The sequence below is a fragment of the Schistocerca serialis genome, chromosome 1 (assembly GCF_023864345.2).
Source record: "Schistocerca serialis cubense isolate TAMUIC-IGC-003099 chromosome 1, iqSchSeri2.2, whole genome shotgun sequence".
Classification (NCBI taxonomy): Eukaryota; Metazoa; Arthropoda; class Insecta; order Orthoptera; family Acrididae; genus Schistocerca; species Schistocerca serialis.
In genome coordinates this window covers 900,608,842-900,629,591 of record NC_064638.1, presented here as the reverse complement: position 1 = coordinate 900,629,591, position 20,750 = coordinate 900,608,842, and the positions used below count along the sequence as shown (strand labels likewise).

General features: G+C 40.7%; 1 protein-coding gene across 1 annotated transcript in view; it reads left to right on the top strand.

The window, feature by feature from the left end:
- The first annotated feature begins 4,040 nt into the window (after window positions 1-4,040).
- The window catches only part of LOC126411739 (glutathione S-transferase omega-1-like), a 93,490-nt gene continuing 76,780 nt past the window's right edge, over window positions 4,041-20,750 (top strand). The window contains exon 1 of the mRNA XM_050081387.1: window positions 4,041-4,147. Within this exon, the coding sequence (XP_049937344.1) occupies window positions 4,123-4,147 (25 nt within the window). The 5' untranslated portion in view covers window positions 4,041-4,122. The remainder of the gene's footprint in view (window positions 4,148-20,750) is intronic.

Below are 20,750 nucleotides of genomic sequence, written 5' to 3'. Positions count from 1 at the left end.
GCGCACGGACAAACTACACTTACATTTAACATATGGGGGAACCTGGGGCAGAACGGGATAGCGAGGCATTTTAAACTGGAGAGCGGTGCACAATATTGTAGTGACATGTAACCGCGTCTATGACTAGAAGGAAAGGTGCGATTAACATTTTGACTTGATTCGGAGTGCGACTAATAAATGAACGGTCGTCCTTCGCGTTTCCAGAGAGTTTGTATAACGTCTGGTGAATGTCAACGCAAGATAAGTCGTTGATTGTTAATTGCGCAACCTTAAACGACATGTAATCGTAAAGTGCATGTTATTCGCTACATTTTAGTTATATAATATGCGTCAGTTATTAGGCTTCATAAAATTTGTTAATCTGAAATGAGCGCATGGAAAGAAACGGGATGGGATAGTATCCCGTTCTGTCCAGTCATTTTTTTGGTATAAATAGGTTTCAAACTATATATTTTATCACCTAGCTTTTCCATTTCGTGTGCACTTACATTAGAAGGACTGATAAATAGCAATGGGATGTTAAATCAATGGAAATGACAGTTTCAGCCATTTCATCTTCTGAAACGGGAGTTTTAAAAGTGTCTAAGGAGCTTAAAGTATCTAAATTAACGTTGCAAAGATAGGTAGGTAAAGCTAAACATTATCCCGACACAGCTGCCACATCAGATGAAAAATTGGAAATGCAGAACATGAGGAGGAACTAGTAGCATACCTGCAGTCAATGGAGAGCAGCCTTTTATACCAATACGTCGTGTTCGTTCTTTCGGTCATGTTCGAAAGAACAGACACCACGCGGAACCCGCAGCTGGGATACATTACAGTAAATTGAATGTAAGGAGAGCAGACTCTTTAGTCCAACTATGAAACGTCGCATTGTCACAGCATTAGCCTATTACTACCAGAAAGAAATGGCGCACCACACAAATTTGACAAGAAGAAACTTGTCTAGTTGGGCTGGACTTGGTTATAAGGTTGGAGAGAGAGTTACCACATTACCGTCAAGGAGCTGCGGAATTCGCTTAGATATATATATATATATATATATATATATATATATATATATATATATGTATATATCGGATATACGAAGACTGCCAGAACTGAAAACTGCGAGAAATATCGCACTATCAGCTTAATATCTCACGCATCCAAGTTACTGACAAGAACAGTATACAGAAGAATGGAAAACAAAATTGAAAATGTGTTAGACGACCATAAGATTGGCTTTAGGAAAGGTAAAGACACCAGAGAGGCAGTTCTGACGTTTCGGTTGATAATGGAAGCAAAACTAAGAAAAATCAAGCCATGGTCATAGGATTTGTCGACCTGGAAAAAGCGTTAGACAATGTCGAATGCTGCAAGATGTTCGAAAAATCTGAGGAAAACAGGGTAAGCTATAGGGAGATCCAGGTGATATACAACATGTACAATAGCCAAGACCGAATAATAAAGATGGAAGGCCGAGGACGAAGTGCTCGGATTAAAAAGAGTGTATGTGTTGTAGTCTTTTGCCCCTGCAGTTCAATCTGCACACCAAAGAAGCAATGGTGGAAATAAAAGACACGTTCAAGAGTGAAATTAAAATGCAGAGTGGAGGGATATCAATGATAAGAGTTGCTTAGGACATCGCTATCCCCACTGGAAGTGAAGAAGAATTGCAGGATGTGATGAATGGAATAAAAAGTCTAATGAATGCAGAATATGGATTGAGAGTAAATCGAAGAAAGACTAAAGTAATGAGAAGTAGCAGAAACGAGAACAGCGAGAAACTTAACATCAGGATTGCTGGTGACTACCTAGGCAGCAAAATAAATGGCGAACCGAACAAGGACATCAAGCAGACTAGCACTGGCAAAAAGGGCATTTCTGGTCAAGAGAAGTCTGCTAGTATCAAACATAGGCCTTAATTTGAAGAAGAAATTTTCGAGAATGTAAGTTTGGAGTACAGTATTGTGTGGTAGTGAAACATAGACTGTGGGAAACCGAAACAGACGAGAATAGAAGCACTGTAATTGTGGTGCTACAAACGAATTAGATGGATTGATAAGGCAAGGAATGAGGAGGGTCTGTGCAGAATCGGAGAGGAGAGGAATATGTGAAAACACTGACAAGAAGGAGGAACAGGATGACAGTACATGTATTAAGCCATCATGGAATAACTTCCATGGTACTAGAGGGAGCTGTAGAGAGTAAAAACTGTATAAGAATACAGAGATTGGAATACATCCAGCAAACAATTGAGGACATGGGTTGCAAGCGCTACTTTGTGGCGAAGAGGTTGACACAGGAGAGGTATTCGTGGCGGGACGCATCAAACCAGTCAGAAGACCGATGACACAAAAAAAAAGAAAAAAAAAACATGATACCACCGCCGTCTTTATATGTTCATATCGCTATCCCAGATTTCTGTCACCTCACAACTGAGTAAAGATCAGCTGCTCTTTGGGTATCGTTTTTTTACAGACGTTCACTGTCGTCTCGATCATAAAAGACTAACACCGCTTTTAGTCGCAGCACAATGTGCCTAATAGTATGTTACGCCAACCTGCTGCACCGGTGCAATGAAACGAACTTACATCACCTGAGCAGTGTCCCACATTTTCAGAAACGATTCTAGAATTTTTTCAGGACTCCTGGGTAATTAGAAAATATGAGAGGACTATAAACCATTGACTCATGATACACACATAGTACTAAAGTAAAAAATTGATCATAAGATATAGTTTGAAGAGTCGTTTCATCCTACAATGTTGAAATTTTAGGAAAGTGGTATACACGTACTAAGAATAGTATTCTCTTAGGAATCTGTGTATCATCGATCTAGAGCTTGTTACGACTGACGTTAAAAATGGTTCAAATGGCTCTGAGCACTATGGGACTTAACTTCTGAGGTCATCAGTCCCCTAGAACTTAGAACTAATTAAACCTAACTAACCTAAGGACATCACACACATCCATGCCCGAGGCAGGATTCGAGCCTGCGACCGTAGCGGTCGCGTACTTCCAGACTATAGCACCTAGAACCGCTCGGCCACTACGGCCGGCGACTGACGTTAGACAGTGCCATTGCCGCAATGTATTCCACGAGTAAACCCGAGGTATTACGTGCAGAACCATAACGAGAGAATGATATGACTACTGCCGCAGTCGCTGCCGCACTCGACCCTCATTGCCGTTGCTAAATGTGCCATTAGCATTAAGTGAAGGAAGAGTTCCGTCTTTAAAGAGGCCATAAGAGACAGAGTAGCAGCTTATAGTTATACGGACAGGGCTGCAGATTGGGTTGGTCGTGACCGTACTGAAGACACCTGCTCAGCACCCACACGAAGTCATTTAGAGAAACCACAGTGAATAAAAAAAAAGGAAAAGGAGAATTTGATTTTACGTCCTGTTGGCGGCAAGCTCCGTTGAGAAAGAACACAATTTTGGAGCTGGAAACTAATAGGTCATGTCGCTTTGAAAGGAGATATTTCGACATTTTCTTGAAGCATTTTAGGCAAACGACATAAAATCTAATGCTGAATGGTCATGTACGGGTTTGAACCGCCGTCTTGCGGGATGCAATTCTAGTATCTTACCTGTATCGGTACAGACAAGGTGATGAAAGAAGTTTGAGCCACTCTCCTGAATGTAAATCAAGTGAGTTAACCGCTCAGACTCCCCTGCTTCGTTTACAGAGCTATTCTGATGCCAGTCCTATAGTAATGTTGGCTGCTGTTGAGCAACATCGCGCGGCAGAGCCCATGTGCGAGGAAAACATAAGATTCCTTGGAAAAATAACATATGCTATCATCTTACGTAGCTGTCCAAAATTTGGTACCTTCGACGTCATGTTACTACAATTTTGGTTAGTTAATTTATGCACTCGCTCAAAGCAATAATAAAATTAAGTGCAGGAAGAGAGGGCCGGAGAGCTGCGCTCGCAAAGTGTTAAGCTACTTAACGACCCCGAGATCTAACTCGGGGCGTAACTTAACATGAAGTAGCAGCGTTTAGCAGCCCAGCCCGTGACGCAGCGGCCCCCGCTTCGACAGTGGCGCTGCAGGCGGGCGAGGTCCAACTCGTGGCTGTTGTCAGTAGTGCTGTCAACTGCGTGCTACGCGTTTAGGGGAGACATTTGAGATGGGCATTAAGTACCTCAAGAAAGGTAAGGTTTTTAACAAACTTCCTCGCAACTGTATTTCGTTGTGTACAGTTGTATGTAGTTTAAACAAGCATATTTCCAACGGTTTACTTTACTCCTCGAACTTCAACACAGATGTATGTAAGAGATACTTATGTTTGCGTACATCGCAATATGTGTACCGTGTATACCTCCTTCACTGTGTTTAACCACTTCTGTAACTGTACACTTCAAACATGTACGATGCACCTTTTATGAAAGCACTGCACTTCGTAAACGTACTATACATACTATACCTCGGCCGTTATTCCAGAGATATATGCAGAGGGCAACTTTATTTCCGAGAGACGCGTTGCTATACAGCTCCGTAGTCTCAAGGATTGGACGTTGATGTAATAATTTTGATTTGCTTTCATGGCACTTCTACGTGGTGGAACGGAGACTTGAACCAGACTGTGGTCGGCCTCCGTAGGTTTCAGGAGTATCGTTAATTAGTCTTTCCAGTACCTCCTCGGATAAGAGAATCACTTTTAAGTGTGCTTCTACTGTGACTGTCGCTTGACCACAGAAAACCTGAATTCATGAGAAAATGTCAATGTATTTAATATTACAGGTCTGGTGTAGTAAATGAATTCATGAGAAAATATATCGTCAGTACGTTCAACATTATCTGTATGATGTGTAAAAAGAAAGGCTAACATATTCTACTACGGATTTATTTGTTGGCAGCATATTGTTTCCCATATACGCAACACAGGAGGATAATGAAACTCTAGTTGGCAGTTCTGGTGCGATTTTAAATCTAGGATAGTTTGACGGCGATAAGAAAACACGAATCGCATATACCAACAAAGAGTGCGTTCAGCTGTGTCGTATACCCATCTGACAACAGACCCACAACTATCATCCCATACTTTTCTCGGATTGCTCTGTCGATAGGGCTCAACAGATAGCAACGTAGGAATCATTTTATGTGTTATTTGCTTTCCCTCGTAAAGCGGTAATACGTTATACAGTCCATGGGTAGTCTTAGTTTCTGGCTCTCTTCTCGTATCATATCACAAAAACGAAATTGAAAATATACTCATACAAAGAGAAAAGGCACTTGAGAAACATTAGGAGAGATAAAGAATCACCTTTATCATCATCATCATCATCATCATGAATATCGTCGCCGACGTCGACGTCGTCATTTATTCGACTTCCACTGTTTGATATAGGCCTCCTCAAGACTTTTTGTGCATTTCAGCATTAATGTTGCTCATATTTGTTTTCTAATGTCATCAGAAACTTAACGTTATCAGTTCATAGATGGTTGTTCTCCTGGCCGCTTGCCCAACTCTACCTCACTTCGTTTCCATTGCGTCACACTTACTGAAATATTCCAGACTATTCAAGCTACTATGCCGTGCTCGGATGAATTTCTTGTTGACACCGAACCTCTCGTCCCCCTCGCTCATATGGCACTGAGCACTATGGGACTAAGAAAACTGCAGAAACTGCAAAAAGGTGGGAATTTAAGGAGATGGGACCTGGATAAACAGACTAAAACAGAGGTTGTACAGAGTTTCAGGGAGAGCGTAAGGGAACAATTCACAGGAATGAGGAAATAAATACAGTAGAAGAAGAATGGGTAGCTTTGAGGGATGAAGTAGTGAAGGCAGCAGAGGATCAAGTAGGTAAAAATACGAGGGCTAGTAGAAATCCTTGGGTAACAGAAGAAATATTGAATGTAATTGATGAAAGAACCAGATGTTGTAGAGAGCTTCAGGGAGAGCATTAGGGACCGATTGACAAGAATGGGGGAAAGAAATACAGTAGAAGAAGAATGGACAGCTTTGAGAGATGAAATAGTGAAGGTAGCAGAGCATCAAGTAGGTAAAAAGACGAGGGCTAATAGAAATCCTTGAGTAATAGAAGATATATTGAATTGAAAGGAGAAAATACAAAAATGCAGTAAATGAAGCAGGCAAAAAGGAATAAAAACGTCTCAAAAATGAGATCGACAGGAAGTGCAAAATGGCTAAGCAGTGATGGCTAGAAGAGAAATGTAAGGATGTAGAGGCACATATCACTAAGGGTAAGATAGATACTGCCTACAGGAAAGTTAGGGAGACCTTTGGATAAAAGAGGACGACTTGCATGAATATCAAGAGCACAGATGGAAACCCAGTACTAAGCAAAGAAGGGAAAGCAGAAAGATGGAAGGAGTATATAGAGCGTCTATACAAGGGCGATGTTCTTGAGGACAATATTATAGAAATGGAAGAGAATGTAGATGAAGATGAAATGGAAGATATGATACTGCGTGAAGAGTTTGACAGAGCACTGAAAGGTCTAAGTCGAACAAGACCCCAGGAGTAGACAACATCCCATTAGAACTAATGACAACCTTGGTAGAGTCAGGCCTAACAAAACTCTACCTTCTAGTGAGCAAGATGTATGAGACGGCCGAAATACCCTCAGACTTCAAGAAGAATATAATAACTCCAATCCCAAACAAAACAGGTGTTGACAGATGTGAAAATTACCGAACTATCAGTTTAATAAGCCACGGCTGCAAAATACTAACATGAATTCTTTACACAAGAATGGAAAAACTGGTAGAAGCCGACCTCGGGGAAGATCAGTTTGGATTCTGCAGAAATGTTGGAACACGTGAGGCAATACTGACCTTACGACTTATCTTAGAAAATAGATTAAGGAAAGACAAACCTATGTTTCTAGCATTTGTAGATTTAGAGAAAGCTTTTGACGATGTTGATTGGAATACTCTCTTTCAAATTCTGAAGGTGGCAGGGGTAAAATACAGGGAGCGAAAGGCTATTTACAATTTATACAGAAACCAAATGGCAGTTATAAGAGTCGAGGGGCATGAAAGGGAAGTAGTGGTTGGGAAGGGAGTGAGACAGGGTTGTAGCCTATCCACGATGTTATTCAATCTGTATATTTAGCAAGCAGTAAAGGAAACAAAAGAAAAATACGGTGTAGGTATTAAAATCCATGGGGAAGAAATAAAAACTTTGAGGTTCGCTGATGACACTGTAGTTCTGTCAGAGACAGCGAAGGACCTAGAAGACCAGTTGAAAGGAATGGATAATATCTTGAAAGGAGGATATAAGATGAACATCAACAAAAGCAAAACGAGGATAATGGAATGCAGTCGAATTAAATCGGGTGATGCTGCCGGGATTAGATTAGGAAATCAGACGCTTAAAGTAGTAAATGAGTTTTGCTATTTGATGAGGAAAATAACTGATGATGGTCCAAGTAGAGAGGGTATAAAATGTAGACTGGCAATGGGAAGGAAAGCGTTTCTGAAGAAGAGAAATTTGTTAACATCGAGTTTAGATTTAAATGTCAGGAAGTCGTTTCTGAAAGTATTTGTATGGAGTGTAGCTATATATGGAAGGGAAAGATGGACTATAAATACTTTAGACAAGAAGAGAATAGAAGCTTTCGAAATGTGGTGCTACAGAAGAATGCTGAAGATTAGATGGGTAGATCACATAACTAATGAGGAGACATTGAATAGAATTGGAGAGAAGAGAAATTTGTGGTACAACTTGACTAGAAGAAGGGATTGGTTGGTAGGGCATATTCTGAGGCGTCAAGGGATCACCAATTTAGTATTGGAGGGCAGCGTGGAGGTATTGTCTTTCCCACGTACGTGCAGTAAACGTGAACAATGGCGAAGTTATGACCAGGTGCCTCCAAACTGGACCCGCGTGATGTTACTCTTTTCTTTGCTACCGAAGGGGCAAAGATTTTCGGAAAATGAACGTGTAAGGGATAGCATGTCTCTCGAAAACCACTGTTGTGAACACGGGGAGCTGCTGCTTCATGATACCACACGTCCTCATATCGCAAATGTCGTAGCGCAGGAGTTACGCCAACTCGAGTGGCAGACACTGAATCACCCGTCCCATAGTCCAGATCTCTCCACATGCTGTTATCGCGATTTCAGTCCCTTAGGAAAGGCTTTGAAGGGCCGACGATTCTTGTCGTACGAGGGTGTGCGGCAGGCAGTTTCAGACTTCTTCACGCAGCGCTACCTGGTGTTTTACCAAACGGGTATGTTTCAACTGACGCATCGGTGGGATGATAGCTTCAATGCTCACGACGATTTTGTCTGATTGTGGACTTACACCATGTGAACGGAACCGTTTTGATCGCTCTTTAAATGTTCTAAATTTTATTTGTAAACTACAATAGAAGCTTAGCTTTTAAAAACACCTTTAGTTTCACAACAGCATTTTTATCTTTCTGTTTTGTTTCTTCTCGTCCACCAAGTGATTTTCCAGCATACTTTCACATTCGATCTGTTAAGGTTTCCAATCGTTTTGTAATTTTTCTTGCAATAGAAGCAAACAATACAACGTCATGAGTAAAACAGATATGGCCCGGATATGTCCCATTAACAGGTGCACATTCTTCGTTTTTTCAGGTTAAAAGTATAAATTCTGCCACGAGGGCTTCTAAGAGTAGTTTTAACGGTATGGAATCTTCTTACCTGACGCCTCTTTCAGTTCCTCGCTACATTAACAAGCTGATGAAAGCTGTAGAATATATGTTGATAGATACTGAATAACTGTACGTACGGGTTTTGTTGGAGCTGAGTCAAAAGTGTTCTCAAAATCTATGAACCCCACTCAAAGTAGGAACCTGGAGTATTTTCAACATATTATTTCGGTGAAATACAAATAGAAAAACCACTGGCCAAAGATGAAATAGAACAAAAATGAATATGACTTGATTTTATCAGGCACTGAAATAATCATAAAGAATGTGACTATCCTAAATCACTTATAATTGCAAGTGCTCATTGATTACAAAGATCCATAGTAAAAGATATTGCTGCTGGACACTAAAATTACAATGCCAGGAAGGATGGCAAATAAAGGCCTTTTACGCATTGTGCGTATTCAGTAAAATAAAAGGAATACATTATAATATTTTTAGGTGATTTGGGACACACAGGGTGCGAATTTCAGTATACAGAGCTATCATCTTTGGCTCTAACAGGGATGAGCATCGAGTCGAAGTGACCTTTTGTGACAGATTCTGGTACGCCTTTCCATGCCGTTATTCCTCTGTGCTAGAGTTCCTCGGTCGTAATGGCTGGCGACTGGAGGTGAGTCAGTGTCAAGGCAGCTCATAACCAGGCGTACTGATTAGGTGCAAGGTCTGTAGAATGTGCTGTTCGGGGTGACAGTCGCTGCCTTATCGAGATCTCGAATACAGGGCATAAGTCAGAAATGTAGTGGCTGCCATTCAAGCTAGCGACTACATGACGCAGTGATGAGAGCGCGTGCACACATCAGGCCACATTTTTGGGCCGTATGACGATGGCGAATGCATATATCCATCGTAATGCTCTCGGACTCGTCTGAAAACACCACTCTTGTGCGTGGTCGTCGCGGTCACCCCTGGCGGCGTATTGCTATACGCTTCTGCGTCAAGGGAAGTCACGCGAGTGTTCTCTACCTGACAGTCTGTGAGGCTCCAAACGTCGCCGCATTGTCCATAAACAAACTTGCCTCGCTAAAAAAAAGCCCAGTTCTTCATCCAAGGCAGGAGCCACGTCACATGCTTTTACGAGGCTGTATGTACAGATGAGGAGCATGTTCGTCGTCGACTGGTAGTCAGATGGTGCCATTTACATTTTGCATGACGTTGAATATGGCACTCCTGAGCCCGTCGATTAAATGTTGGCACGAAAGTTGTGCGATCGTGACCAACGCGAACAGCTATGTCGCGCGACGGTACACTGCAGTACCAATAGGCCACGATCGTGCCGCTGCCGATTTCCAGACTGTACACTGTCTTTACATACAAAATGTAGATGGCGTTGCTCTTATGTACAGTTGCTTACAAAAATTAATGACGAAAGTAACTTTTGAATTATTTGTCAGTGCCAAATAACATAGTTCGATGAAACCTGGACCTTACGTAGACAGAGCTGCCACAGTATAGTACAGGACAGTACAGAACGTAACTGAAAGAAATACGCAATGATACGAGCACAAATGACATTTCTTTTTTTTCAAAGACAGTGATGTCACTGAAGTCACCGCGTCCGCAGCTCGTGGTCTAGTGGCTAGTGTTGCTGCCTCTGGAACACGGGGTCCTGGGTTCAAATGGTTCAAATGGCTCTGAGCACTATGGGACTTAACATCTTAGTTCATCAGTCCCCCTAGAACTTAGAACTTCTTAAACCTAACTAACCTAAGGACATCACACACATCCATGCCCGAGGCAGGATTCGAACCTGCGACCGTAGCGGTCACGCGATTCCAGACTTAAGCGCCTAGAACCGCTCTGCCACACCGACCGGCGTCCCGGGTTAGATTCCCAGCCGGGTTGGGGATTTTCTCTACCCAGGGACTGGGTGTTTGTGTTGTCCTCATCATTTCATCATCATCATCATTCGTGAGAGTGGCTAGATTGGATTGTGTGAAAATTGGACTGTGTCAAATTTGGAGTTTTGTGCGGACGCTGATGACCGCACAATTGAGCGCCCCACAAACCAAACGTCATCATCATCATAATCATCATCATCATCATCACCATCATCATCACTGAAGTCACCGCGATTCATGGCGATCCCTTGCACATTATAAACGGTCGAACGCGGTGTTTGGCAGTGCTCTGGATGCCAGTGCGTGCACTGCAATGTGCTCCGGTACCGACCACAAGCTTGGGGGGGTAGGCATTCTTTTCCTCCACCATTGAGGTTGACAGCTTCTGCATGGTCGTTGGTGCATGTGTACATGCTGCAATATTTCTCCCGAACGAATCCCACATGTTCTCGATGGGATTTAAGTCGGGGAAATGGGCAGGCCAGTCCATCCTCCAGTCCTTTGGGCTCCTCCACCTGCCCTGTTTGAAGCGGTCGCGCACTGCTATCCAAGGATATTAAATCAGGGCCGAATGCGTCCCTGAAAATACGCACATAGGGAAGGAGTACAGTCATAATTGTGATAACTGGGGAGTGTATGGTGTTCAAAGATTTGGAGGTCGGGACGCATCTCCACACCGTAACATCTGGACCACCAAACGTATTCGACGATGTTCTTGAATACCTTATGTGTTAGCACCTCTCGCCATATGACAGCGCCCCCAATGTTGTTGAACGTAATCCTTTTGGTAGTCCAGGTGTTACGGAGTGCAGAGCTATGATCACAGTGCCGTGTTATAGTGTCCTGCGAGCGGACAAGGAGGGAAGTGATGTTATTTTTCATTGGTGAAATGGTTCGTCCAACTCGTGGTCCTGAAGCGTAAAAATATTTGCAGATAAGGAAACTCAGCGGGAAAAAGACGTGGAATTCTGATTAATAACTGAGACAGAACAAGTATTTCGGACTTTCAAAACGATAGAGCACAGCAATCAGTGATCCTTTCCTTTCTGGCTTTAATAAAGAAAATCTAGATTTCGGCTCGTGCCTAATCATGATCAATGCTAAAAGATATAAGAAGTACATAGGCGATAGTATAAAAAGTTACAACTCGTGGCATAACCTATATCGCTTATACATTAGATTACATACCACTATTTCATAGTTTCAGTAATGTTCTAATACGTCAGTTCCCTATTGTTCGGGCTTCTGTCACAGTTCATCGAAGACTACTGTATAATGAAGGTAGGCTTGGCGGAGAACTCACCGGATGGCTGTATGGAACCCTCTATATGAACTTCTTAACACATAACATTCATAGAACAGCATATAGTCTCTATTAAAAACTTCAAATTTGCATAGGAATAACAGAAAACAAAATGTAAGTAAAATTATTTACGTTGCTACCAGACTTACTGCAAACATTGAGGATGTAAAAAGTGCCACATTCACTCCTTATGGGAAAACTGTTTTGTTATTCTTTGAAACACACAGGTAACGCCATGTTGGTAAACTTTTTATAAAAAAAAATTGCGAAACACTGAGAGACACATGACGTATGCTGTGACTATTAGAACTCATTTGATATAAATATTTTATCTTTTGTACTATTCTTCTCTTTATTTAATCATTGCGACAATGTATGTAGTTCCTCTTATTTACTGGATAGTTCATAGATGGCTCCAAATGTCAGCAAGAAGGATAGTTGGTATGACTTGCCGTCCCGTTACGGATGTAAAGAATACTAATCTCTGTGCCATTTCAAACAGATTATAAGTGCAATGAAACCTGTATACTGAATTGCTGTTATTAACGATGTACATGCACCTAACCCAATGTAATATGAAACAAGTTTTGTAGGTTCACTATTATAACCATCGTAGTTGTACAGTATTATGTTCATGGCTGCTACGCATTAGCAAGACGGCAGGAACTATTTCGTATCCATTGGGACACATCCTTCACTGCTTCCTAGTAAGAAATTTTGAGACATTTCCCAAAACTGCGCATTTTACTTAATCACCTGGTCATTAATGAGGTTGCAGCTAACATTTTTCTGATGGCAAAAAATCTCTAACTCTTCTAGGAGGTCAAGGAACCTCACACTTTTACAGCAACCTTACATTAGATGTCAAAGTCGGCAACTGATGCTTTGGTGTAAGTAAATGAGCCACCATACTCGATTTTTCCGTGGCATCTTTTCTGGTCAACGGGACGTGTTCCCCAAACCTAACTTCCAGCCCCCTTCCCGTTTGGTCAACGTAACAGGCCCCGCAGTCCTGGCAATCAATTTTATAAACTCCAGAAGCATGAAATACATTCTTTGTATCTACAGCATGTTGCAAAATACATCTTAGGTTATCTTTTGTTCCAAAGGACACTGTCACATTGTACTTTCTAAAGATAATTGCAATCCTTGTACTCATTTTTCCTTAGTAAGGTAAATTAACAAACTTAGTACTTTCCTTAGAAGCCATATTACAGTAAGAGGTCATCTTATTTTTGTATTTATTAGCTATCTTCTTATATACATTACTTACAAAGTCATGTGAATAGTTACACACTTTTGCAATGTGCCTTATTATTCCCATTTCATCATCATGTTCGTCTATGGACAACGGAATTTTGAGCACCCGACTGACAGCAAAACTGAAAAATGCATTCATGTGTTGATTTGGGTGGTTTGACATAAAATCCACAGTACCGTTGGTACCAATTTCTTTACCAAATGTGTGCCTGTCATTTTCATTTCACTTTAATAGATCACGAAAGGTAATAGATCTATTTGTGTCAATCTCATATGTAAAGTTAATCGCTTGATGCAAGTTATTAAAAACAGATACTGTAGTGTTGATGTCATCGTTACCATTTATTAGCAACGTCGTATCGTCTAGTAACTAAAGTATCTCGCGTCCGGCGGCCCTCGTAATTTAATATATTATTATTATTATTATTTTGATTATTGCCGACTTACGAGGTGGGTCTTAATAAAAATGATATTTCATTTTATTTTGATTTACAATTAAACGCTTTTGTGAAGTTCTCCCTTTTTAAACAATATTAATCTTCAGTATAAATTATTTGTTACGTTAATGAACGTTAGACTCACTGAATCTTAAAACGTAAGCATATAAGTTGAACAATGGAATACACTTTTCATATTAATTTCCTCGGCTAGTCAGTTCACTTTAAATAAAAAAATCTTTAGTTATTAATTACAATTGCGGCCCACACAAGCGCGAGAGTATTTTTTTTACCTGCGTTAACCATTGCCTCGTAGTCGGAGTCCTGGCTCTGGCTCTTGGCTATGGTACTGAAAATAAAAATCTTAAAGCTACGTATTTTCTGTAACTTCGTGCTGCTGTGGAGAAAAATTAATATTATGTTGATAGCGGGCGAGTTTTTCGTTTCCGCTAATTTTTTATAAGTTAATATCGCCACGTAATGGCGTCGTTGGCTGCATCGGCCGCTGCGATTGTTGAACTGTAAATTACTTGAATGCAGGTTAATTCAAGGAAGGTGGACATGAAATCGGGATCACCTCTTACAAATTAAAATTGAACAATGATATTAAATCAATATATTATCTGCTTAACTCGTACAAATATGCTTACATTTGCCAGCATTCGCAAGATGTCCGTCTACACACAACCAAGACAAGAGAAGAAGTGAAGACGACTAAAAAATTAACAAAAGAGCGTATCTTGTCGTTTCTTTAGGTCATTTTGTTACATTTCTTTGCACTCGAAACTTACACAGAGAAATTATTATAATACGGAGAAAGATTTATGTTCGCCTGAGCGGCTGGTGTCCACTTATTATTCAAATTTTAAATGTCTCTTCTTTATAAATACTGTTTTTCAAGTCTTTTATTAGTATTATTTCGCTGGGGACGCTATAAGTAGTTTACGGTCTTGTCTGCCTATGATGGATTTTCAGAAAAGAATCTGTTTTCTAAATAATTAATAACTATATCAGCGAACATTCCAGATATTAAGCTCCCCATACTCAGACCGTATTTTTGGGAATAAGTGTGTCCATTAAATTTAAAGTACTTAAATTTCAAAATTATGGTAAGTAGCCCAAAGAATTCTATTTTTCTCTTGTTCCATTAAATTACGCTGAATTAGTTTTCTAAATAATTAATAAATATATCTGCGAACATTCCAGATATTAAGCTCCCCATACTCAGACCGTATTTTTGGGAATAAGTGTTTCCATTAAATTTAAAGTACTTAAATTTCAAAATTATGGTAAGTAGCCCAAAGAATTCTATTTTTCTCTTGTTCCATTAAATTACGCTGAATTACATGCGTAGTTCTGTTAATAGTTATGTATGTGTAAAAGTTGACGATATCCAGACAAAAAAAAAATTATTTCGTCAGTTATTGGTGTATTTCTAATTTTGTTGACAAGTTCGAAATTATTTTAATAGTAAATTGGTTCCTACGTACTTCTTGTATTTTTAGCATTGCTAATGGCTAGGCACTAGTCGAGATCTGGATTTGCTTTAATAAAGCCAGAAAGGAAAGACAACTGACTGCTGTGCTCCGCCATTTTGAAAGCCATATCACAGTTGTTGAGTTCATTACATATTCTTGATAGAAAGTAACGAGTGTTATTTAGGAAGGGAAAGTACTCTCGAATCTTACGAGAAACTAACATACTGATGTTATGTAATGTAATAATGCATGTATCCTTTGCAGCAAAGTGCCAAGAGAAACCACGTCCGGTCCGGCGGCCGAGTAATACAAGTTCCTCACCTCCGGCAGACTGAATTAGAAATCTCCAGCTGCGTCGGCAGCGGTGCTTATGCTGCGAGCGTCAATCCGAAAGCAATGCCCCCTCTTTTCTTATGATGACTTTGGATGTCTGAGTCAGATATCGTCGGTGTAGTGCTAATGCTTCAACCTTCTTCTTTCTTTTGCAGCTGGTTCCGATGTTCTGCGGTAGTTGGCGCCAGCAGAGAAGTATTCCAAACTGAAATATGATATGGACACGCGAGTAAAACAGTGTTGTGTGATTGAATTCTTCATTGCGGAAGAAACTGCGCATTGAAATCCATCGATGCTTGCTATAGGTGTATGAAGACGATATAGTTGACGTGGGCAATGTGGAGCGATGGGTACGGCATTTTCAAGGTGATGGAAGGGGTAGGCATGACAAGTTACGGGCCGGTCGACCCTTCACAGCTCTCAAATCTCGCAAAGAAGAGCGTCTCGATCAAACTTCTCCGTGTTGAACTGCGAATAACAACCAGAGAATTGTGTGCAAAGCTGGATGTCGGCTGCAGTGCCTTAGAAACAATATTGGAACATCCTGGTTATCGCAAAGTCTGTGCGAGATGAGTCCAGCGGATGTTTACAGAAGAACGTAAAACTCATAGAATGGAAATTTGTCGGGACCTGCTGGATCAATATGAAGCTGAAGGTGAAAATTTTCTGAATAGCGTTGTCGACAGAGATGAGACATGGTGTCACCATTACGAGCCAGAATCAAAAAGACAGTCCACGGAATGGCGACATGCGAATTCTCCGTCAAAGAAAAAATTCAAGACACAGCCGCCGGCAGGCAAAGTGATGTGCACAGTCTTCTAGGATAGCCAGGGTGTTGTTTTTTTGGATGTCCTGGAGCCTGGAGAAACTGTCAATTCAGCATGCTACAAGACGACACTGACGAAGCTGAAAGCCCGAATTTCCAGGTTAAGAGCAGAGAAGGAGATAAATTTCCACCTGAAACATGATAACGCCCTACCTCACACAATTTTTGCGACCACGCAACTCATTGAAAAATTCGGATGGATTGTCTTGCCACACCCACCGTACAGTCCCGATTTAGCGCCTTCAGACATCCATCTCTTTGGGCCTCTTCAAGATGGACTACGTGACGAACATTTTCAAGACTCGGATGCTGCTGTCAAAGATGTAAGGCAGTGGTTAGCCTCAGCTGGTTCCGATTTTTACAACCGCAGCATGCTGGCTCTGGTTCATCGCTGGCAAAAGTGCATAACGAATAGTGGCGACTATGTGGAAAAATGACAGTCTATACCTGAAATGTTGCTCTGTTTATCTGTGCTGTTGTGATTTATTTATCTCCAGTAGTATCCTTGAATAAAAATAGGAGGCATTACTTTCGGAACGATTCTCGTATAATGATTCGCATGACGCGCCTCCCACGCATTCAAGCTCTGTGCTCCTGACATCTATTCCTTCCGTAAACTGCTCTGCAACCAGTCACGTAGCCCATGCCACTCTGACTGTAAAATCACAGTCTCACCTGCTTCCTTGTCACTCTGTTGACGTTAGTTTACTCTTTTAACCCCACACATTATAACTCCGTCTACTCTTAGTACCTCACGTGAGTTATTCGCGATGCCTCACTCTCTGCGGGAAAATTTGGTAGTCTGCACAGTCGAAGACTACAAACTTTTCTGTCAGTTATGTTAGAATGTGCCTCATGGACTGCATTTTTATTCATATTTTTTCCCATGCGTTTTTTTTCTTTATTTACACTATATTTACGCTATACATATTCACTTTTCAATTCGTCGTCAATCCTGTAACACATTTTCCTTATATGAATAAATTAATCATATATATCTTTCAAAATATACTACACAGAATAATTTCCTCACTTTGAATTACACACATTATTTTACACTACTTTTATCTGCACATCGCAGTGATAACTCTTGAGCCGGCCGAAGTGGCCGTGCGGTTAAAGGCGCTGCAGTCTGGAACCGCAAGACCGCTACGGTCGCAGGTTCGAATCCTGCCTCGGGCATGGATGTGTGTGATGTCCTTAGCTTAGTTAGGTTTAACTAGTTCTAAGTTCTAGGGGACTAATGACCTCAGCAGTTGAGTCCCATAGTGCTCAGAGCCATTTGAACCATTTTTGATAACTCTTGATCTTGAATTACACAATTTATCCACAATGCATACATTTGCACAAAGCACCTAACACATTGTTGTTGTTGTTGTGGTCTTCAGTCCTGAGACTGGTTTGATGCAGCGCTCCATGCTACTCTATCCTATGCAAGCTTCTTCATCTCCCAGTACCTACTGCAACCTACATCCTTCTGAATCTGCTTAGTGTATTGATCTCTTGGTCTCCCTCTACGATTTTTACCCTCCACGCTGCCCTCCAATGCTAAATTTGTGATCCCTTGATGCCTCAAAACATGTCCTACCAACCGACCCTTCTTCTAGTCAAGTTGTGCCACAAACTTCTCTTCTCCCCAATCCTATTCAATACCTCCTCATTAGTTACGTCATCTACCCACCTTATCTTCAGCATTCTTCTGTAGCACCACATTTCGAAAGCTTCTATTCTCTTCTTGTCCAAACTGGTTATCGTCCATGTTTCACTTCCATACGTGGCTACACTCCATACAAATACTTTCAGAAACGACTTCCTGACACTTAAATCTATACTCGATGTTAACAAATTTCTCTTCTTCAGAAACGATTTCCTTGCCATTGCCAGTCTACATTTTATATCCTCTCTACTTCGACCATCATCAGTTATTTTACTCCCTAAATAGCAAAACTTCTCTACTACTTTAAGTGTTTCATTTCCTAATCTAATCCCCTCAGCATCGCCCGATTTAATTTGACTACATTCCATTATCCTCGTTTTGCTTTTGTTGATGTTCATCTTATATCCTCCTTTCAACACACTGTCCATTCCGTTCAACTGCTCTTCCAAGTCCTTTGCTGTCTCTGACAGAATTACAATGTCATCGGCGAACCTTAAAGTTTTTACTTCTTCTCCATGAATTTTAATACCTACTCCGAATTTTTCTTTTGTTTCCTTTACTGCTTGCTCAATATACAGATTGAATAACATCGGGGAGAGGCTACAACCCTGTCTCACTCCTTTCCCAACCACTGCTTCCCTTTCATGCCCCTCGACTCTTATAACTGCCATCTGGTTTCTGTACAAATTGTAAATAGCCTTTCGCTCCCTGTATTTTACCCCTGCCACCTTCAGAATTTGAAAGAGAGTATTCCAGTTAACGTTGTCAAAAGCTTTCTCTAAGTCTACAAATGGTAGAAACGTAGGTTTGCCTTTCCTTAATCGTTCTTCTGAGATAAGTCGTAAGGTTAGTATTGCCTCACGTGTTCCAACATTTCTACGGAATCCAAATTGATCTTCCCCGAGGTCCGCTTCTACCAGTTTTTCCATTCGTCTGTAAAGAATTCACGTTAGTATTTTGCAGCTGTGACTTATTAAACTGATAGTTCGGTAATTTTCACATCTGTCAACACCTGCTTTCTTTGGGATTGGAATTATTATACTCTTCTTGAAGTCTGTGGGTATTTCGCCTGTCTCATACATCTTGCTCACCAGATGGTAGAGTTTTGTCATGACTGGCTCTCCCAAGGCCATCAGTAGTTCTAATGGAATGTTGTCTACTCCCGGGGCCTTGTCTCGACTCAGGTCTTTCAGTGCTCTGTCAAACTCTTCATGCAGTATCTTATCTCCCATTTCATCTTCATCTACATCCTCTTCCATTTCCATAATATTGTCCTCAAGTACATCGCCCTTGTATAAACCCTATATATACTCCTTCCACCTTTCTGCCTTCCCTTCTTTGCTTAGAACTGGGTTGCCATCTGAGCTCTTGATATTCATACAAGTGGTTCTCTTCTCTCCAAAGGTCTCTTTAATTTTCCTGTAGGCAGTATCTATCTTACCCCTAGTGAGACAAGCCTCTACATAGTTACATTTGTCCTCTAGCCATCCCTGCTTAGCCATTTTGCACTTCCTGTCGATCTCATTTTTGAGACGTTTGTATTCCTTTTTGCCTGCTTCATTTACTGCATTTTTATATTTTCTCCTTTCATCAATTAAATTCAATATTTCTTCTGTTACCCAAGGATTTCTATTAGCCCTCGTCTTTTTACCTACTTGATCGTCTGCTGCCTTCACTACTTCATCCCTCAGAGCTACCCATTCTTCTTCTACTGTATTTCTTTCCCCCACTCCTGTCAATTGTTCCCTTATGCTCTCCCTGAAACTCTGTACAACCTCTGGTTCTTTCAGTTTATCCAGGTCCCATCTCCTTAAATTCCCGCTTTTTTGCAGTTTCTTCAGTTTCAATCTGCAGCTCATTATGAATGCACAATTTATTTTACATCTGCATGAAACTCTCTTCTATCAGGAACGCTTGATCTTTTTTCTTTTCAAGGTCACACGCAGTTTCATTTTGGCTACCCTCATTATGATTACAACCCCATTTACTACCATTTTAAATCTTAGGTTTATCTCTTGCATGTTCTTGACATTAACACTAAGGGCTGCCTACTCCCTGCATTTTCCAAATATCTTGTCGGTACAACTCTTCTTTGATGCGTTACATTACCTTTATCTCTAGCCCCATATTTAAAGGGCATATTCTCAGATATATTTCCTTCATTTTCTCCTGAATCTCTTAGAGAGGGTGATGTCTGACCGATCCTCTACCAGGATACCTATTTAATGTTATTCTTCACACACGTTTTCTTGCAATAATTGTAATGTATGGTTCTATACATGAATTGAAAACAATCTCTCATCATTTAGAGTGTCGACAAATACACAAAATCAAACTCATAATACTTAATACCAAATGGGTACACCACTTACTGGAAACCCACTGAAAGCAGTCCTTTGCTGATACAAAATTCATTCTCCAACTCGCCGAACTTATGATTTGGTGCATTTAAATCATCTGTCCTATCACATGCTCAACAGGCAGATTCAAAGTAAGTCCCGTTATATTCCTTTTTACTTGATTAATAATACGGCACTCTGTGTTCATATTCAATTTTGGAACTCTATCATTATTGGTTACGTTTGTTCTAATAATACTGCATATTCTGGTTTTATCAGTGTTTAATCATCATATCCTTTACATTTAACAAAAAATTTAAAATTGCTTGTACAACGAATAATTACATCAATAGTTTCATAATCACTACGTAACCGTATGAGACCTTCATCTTTTTGTGCTTCAAATAAGCAGTCATTACGCCTTCTGTGCGTCGAGACACTTTCGTTTGGCATTATATACGTTTGGGTACAATCTTTAGGTATCTTCGTAACAGTTTGCAAAATCCTTGCTATACACATCTCGTAATCATATGCAGACAAAAGAACAAACGTCTGCTTACACACTCGATCACTTTGATCTACCTTTTTACGTAATAACTGATCATTCTTCGACTTTACATACTTTGTTTTAG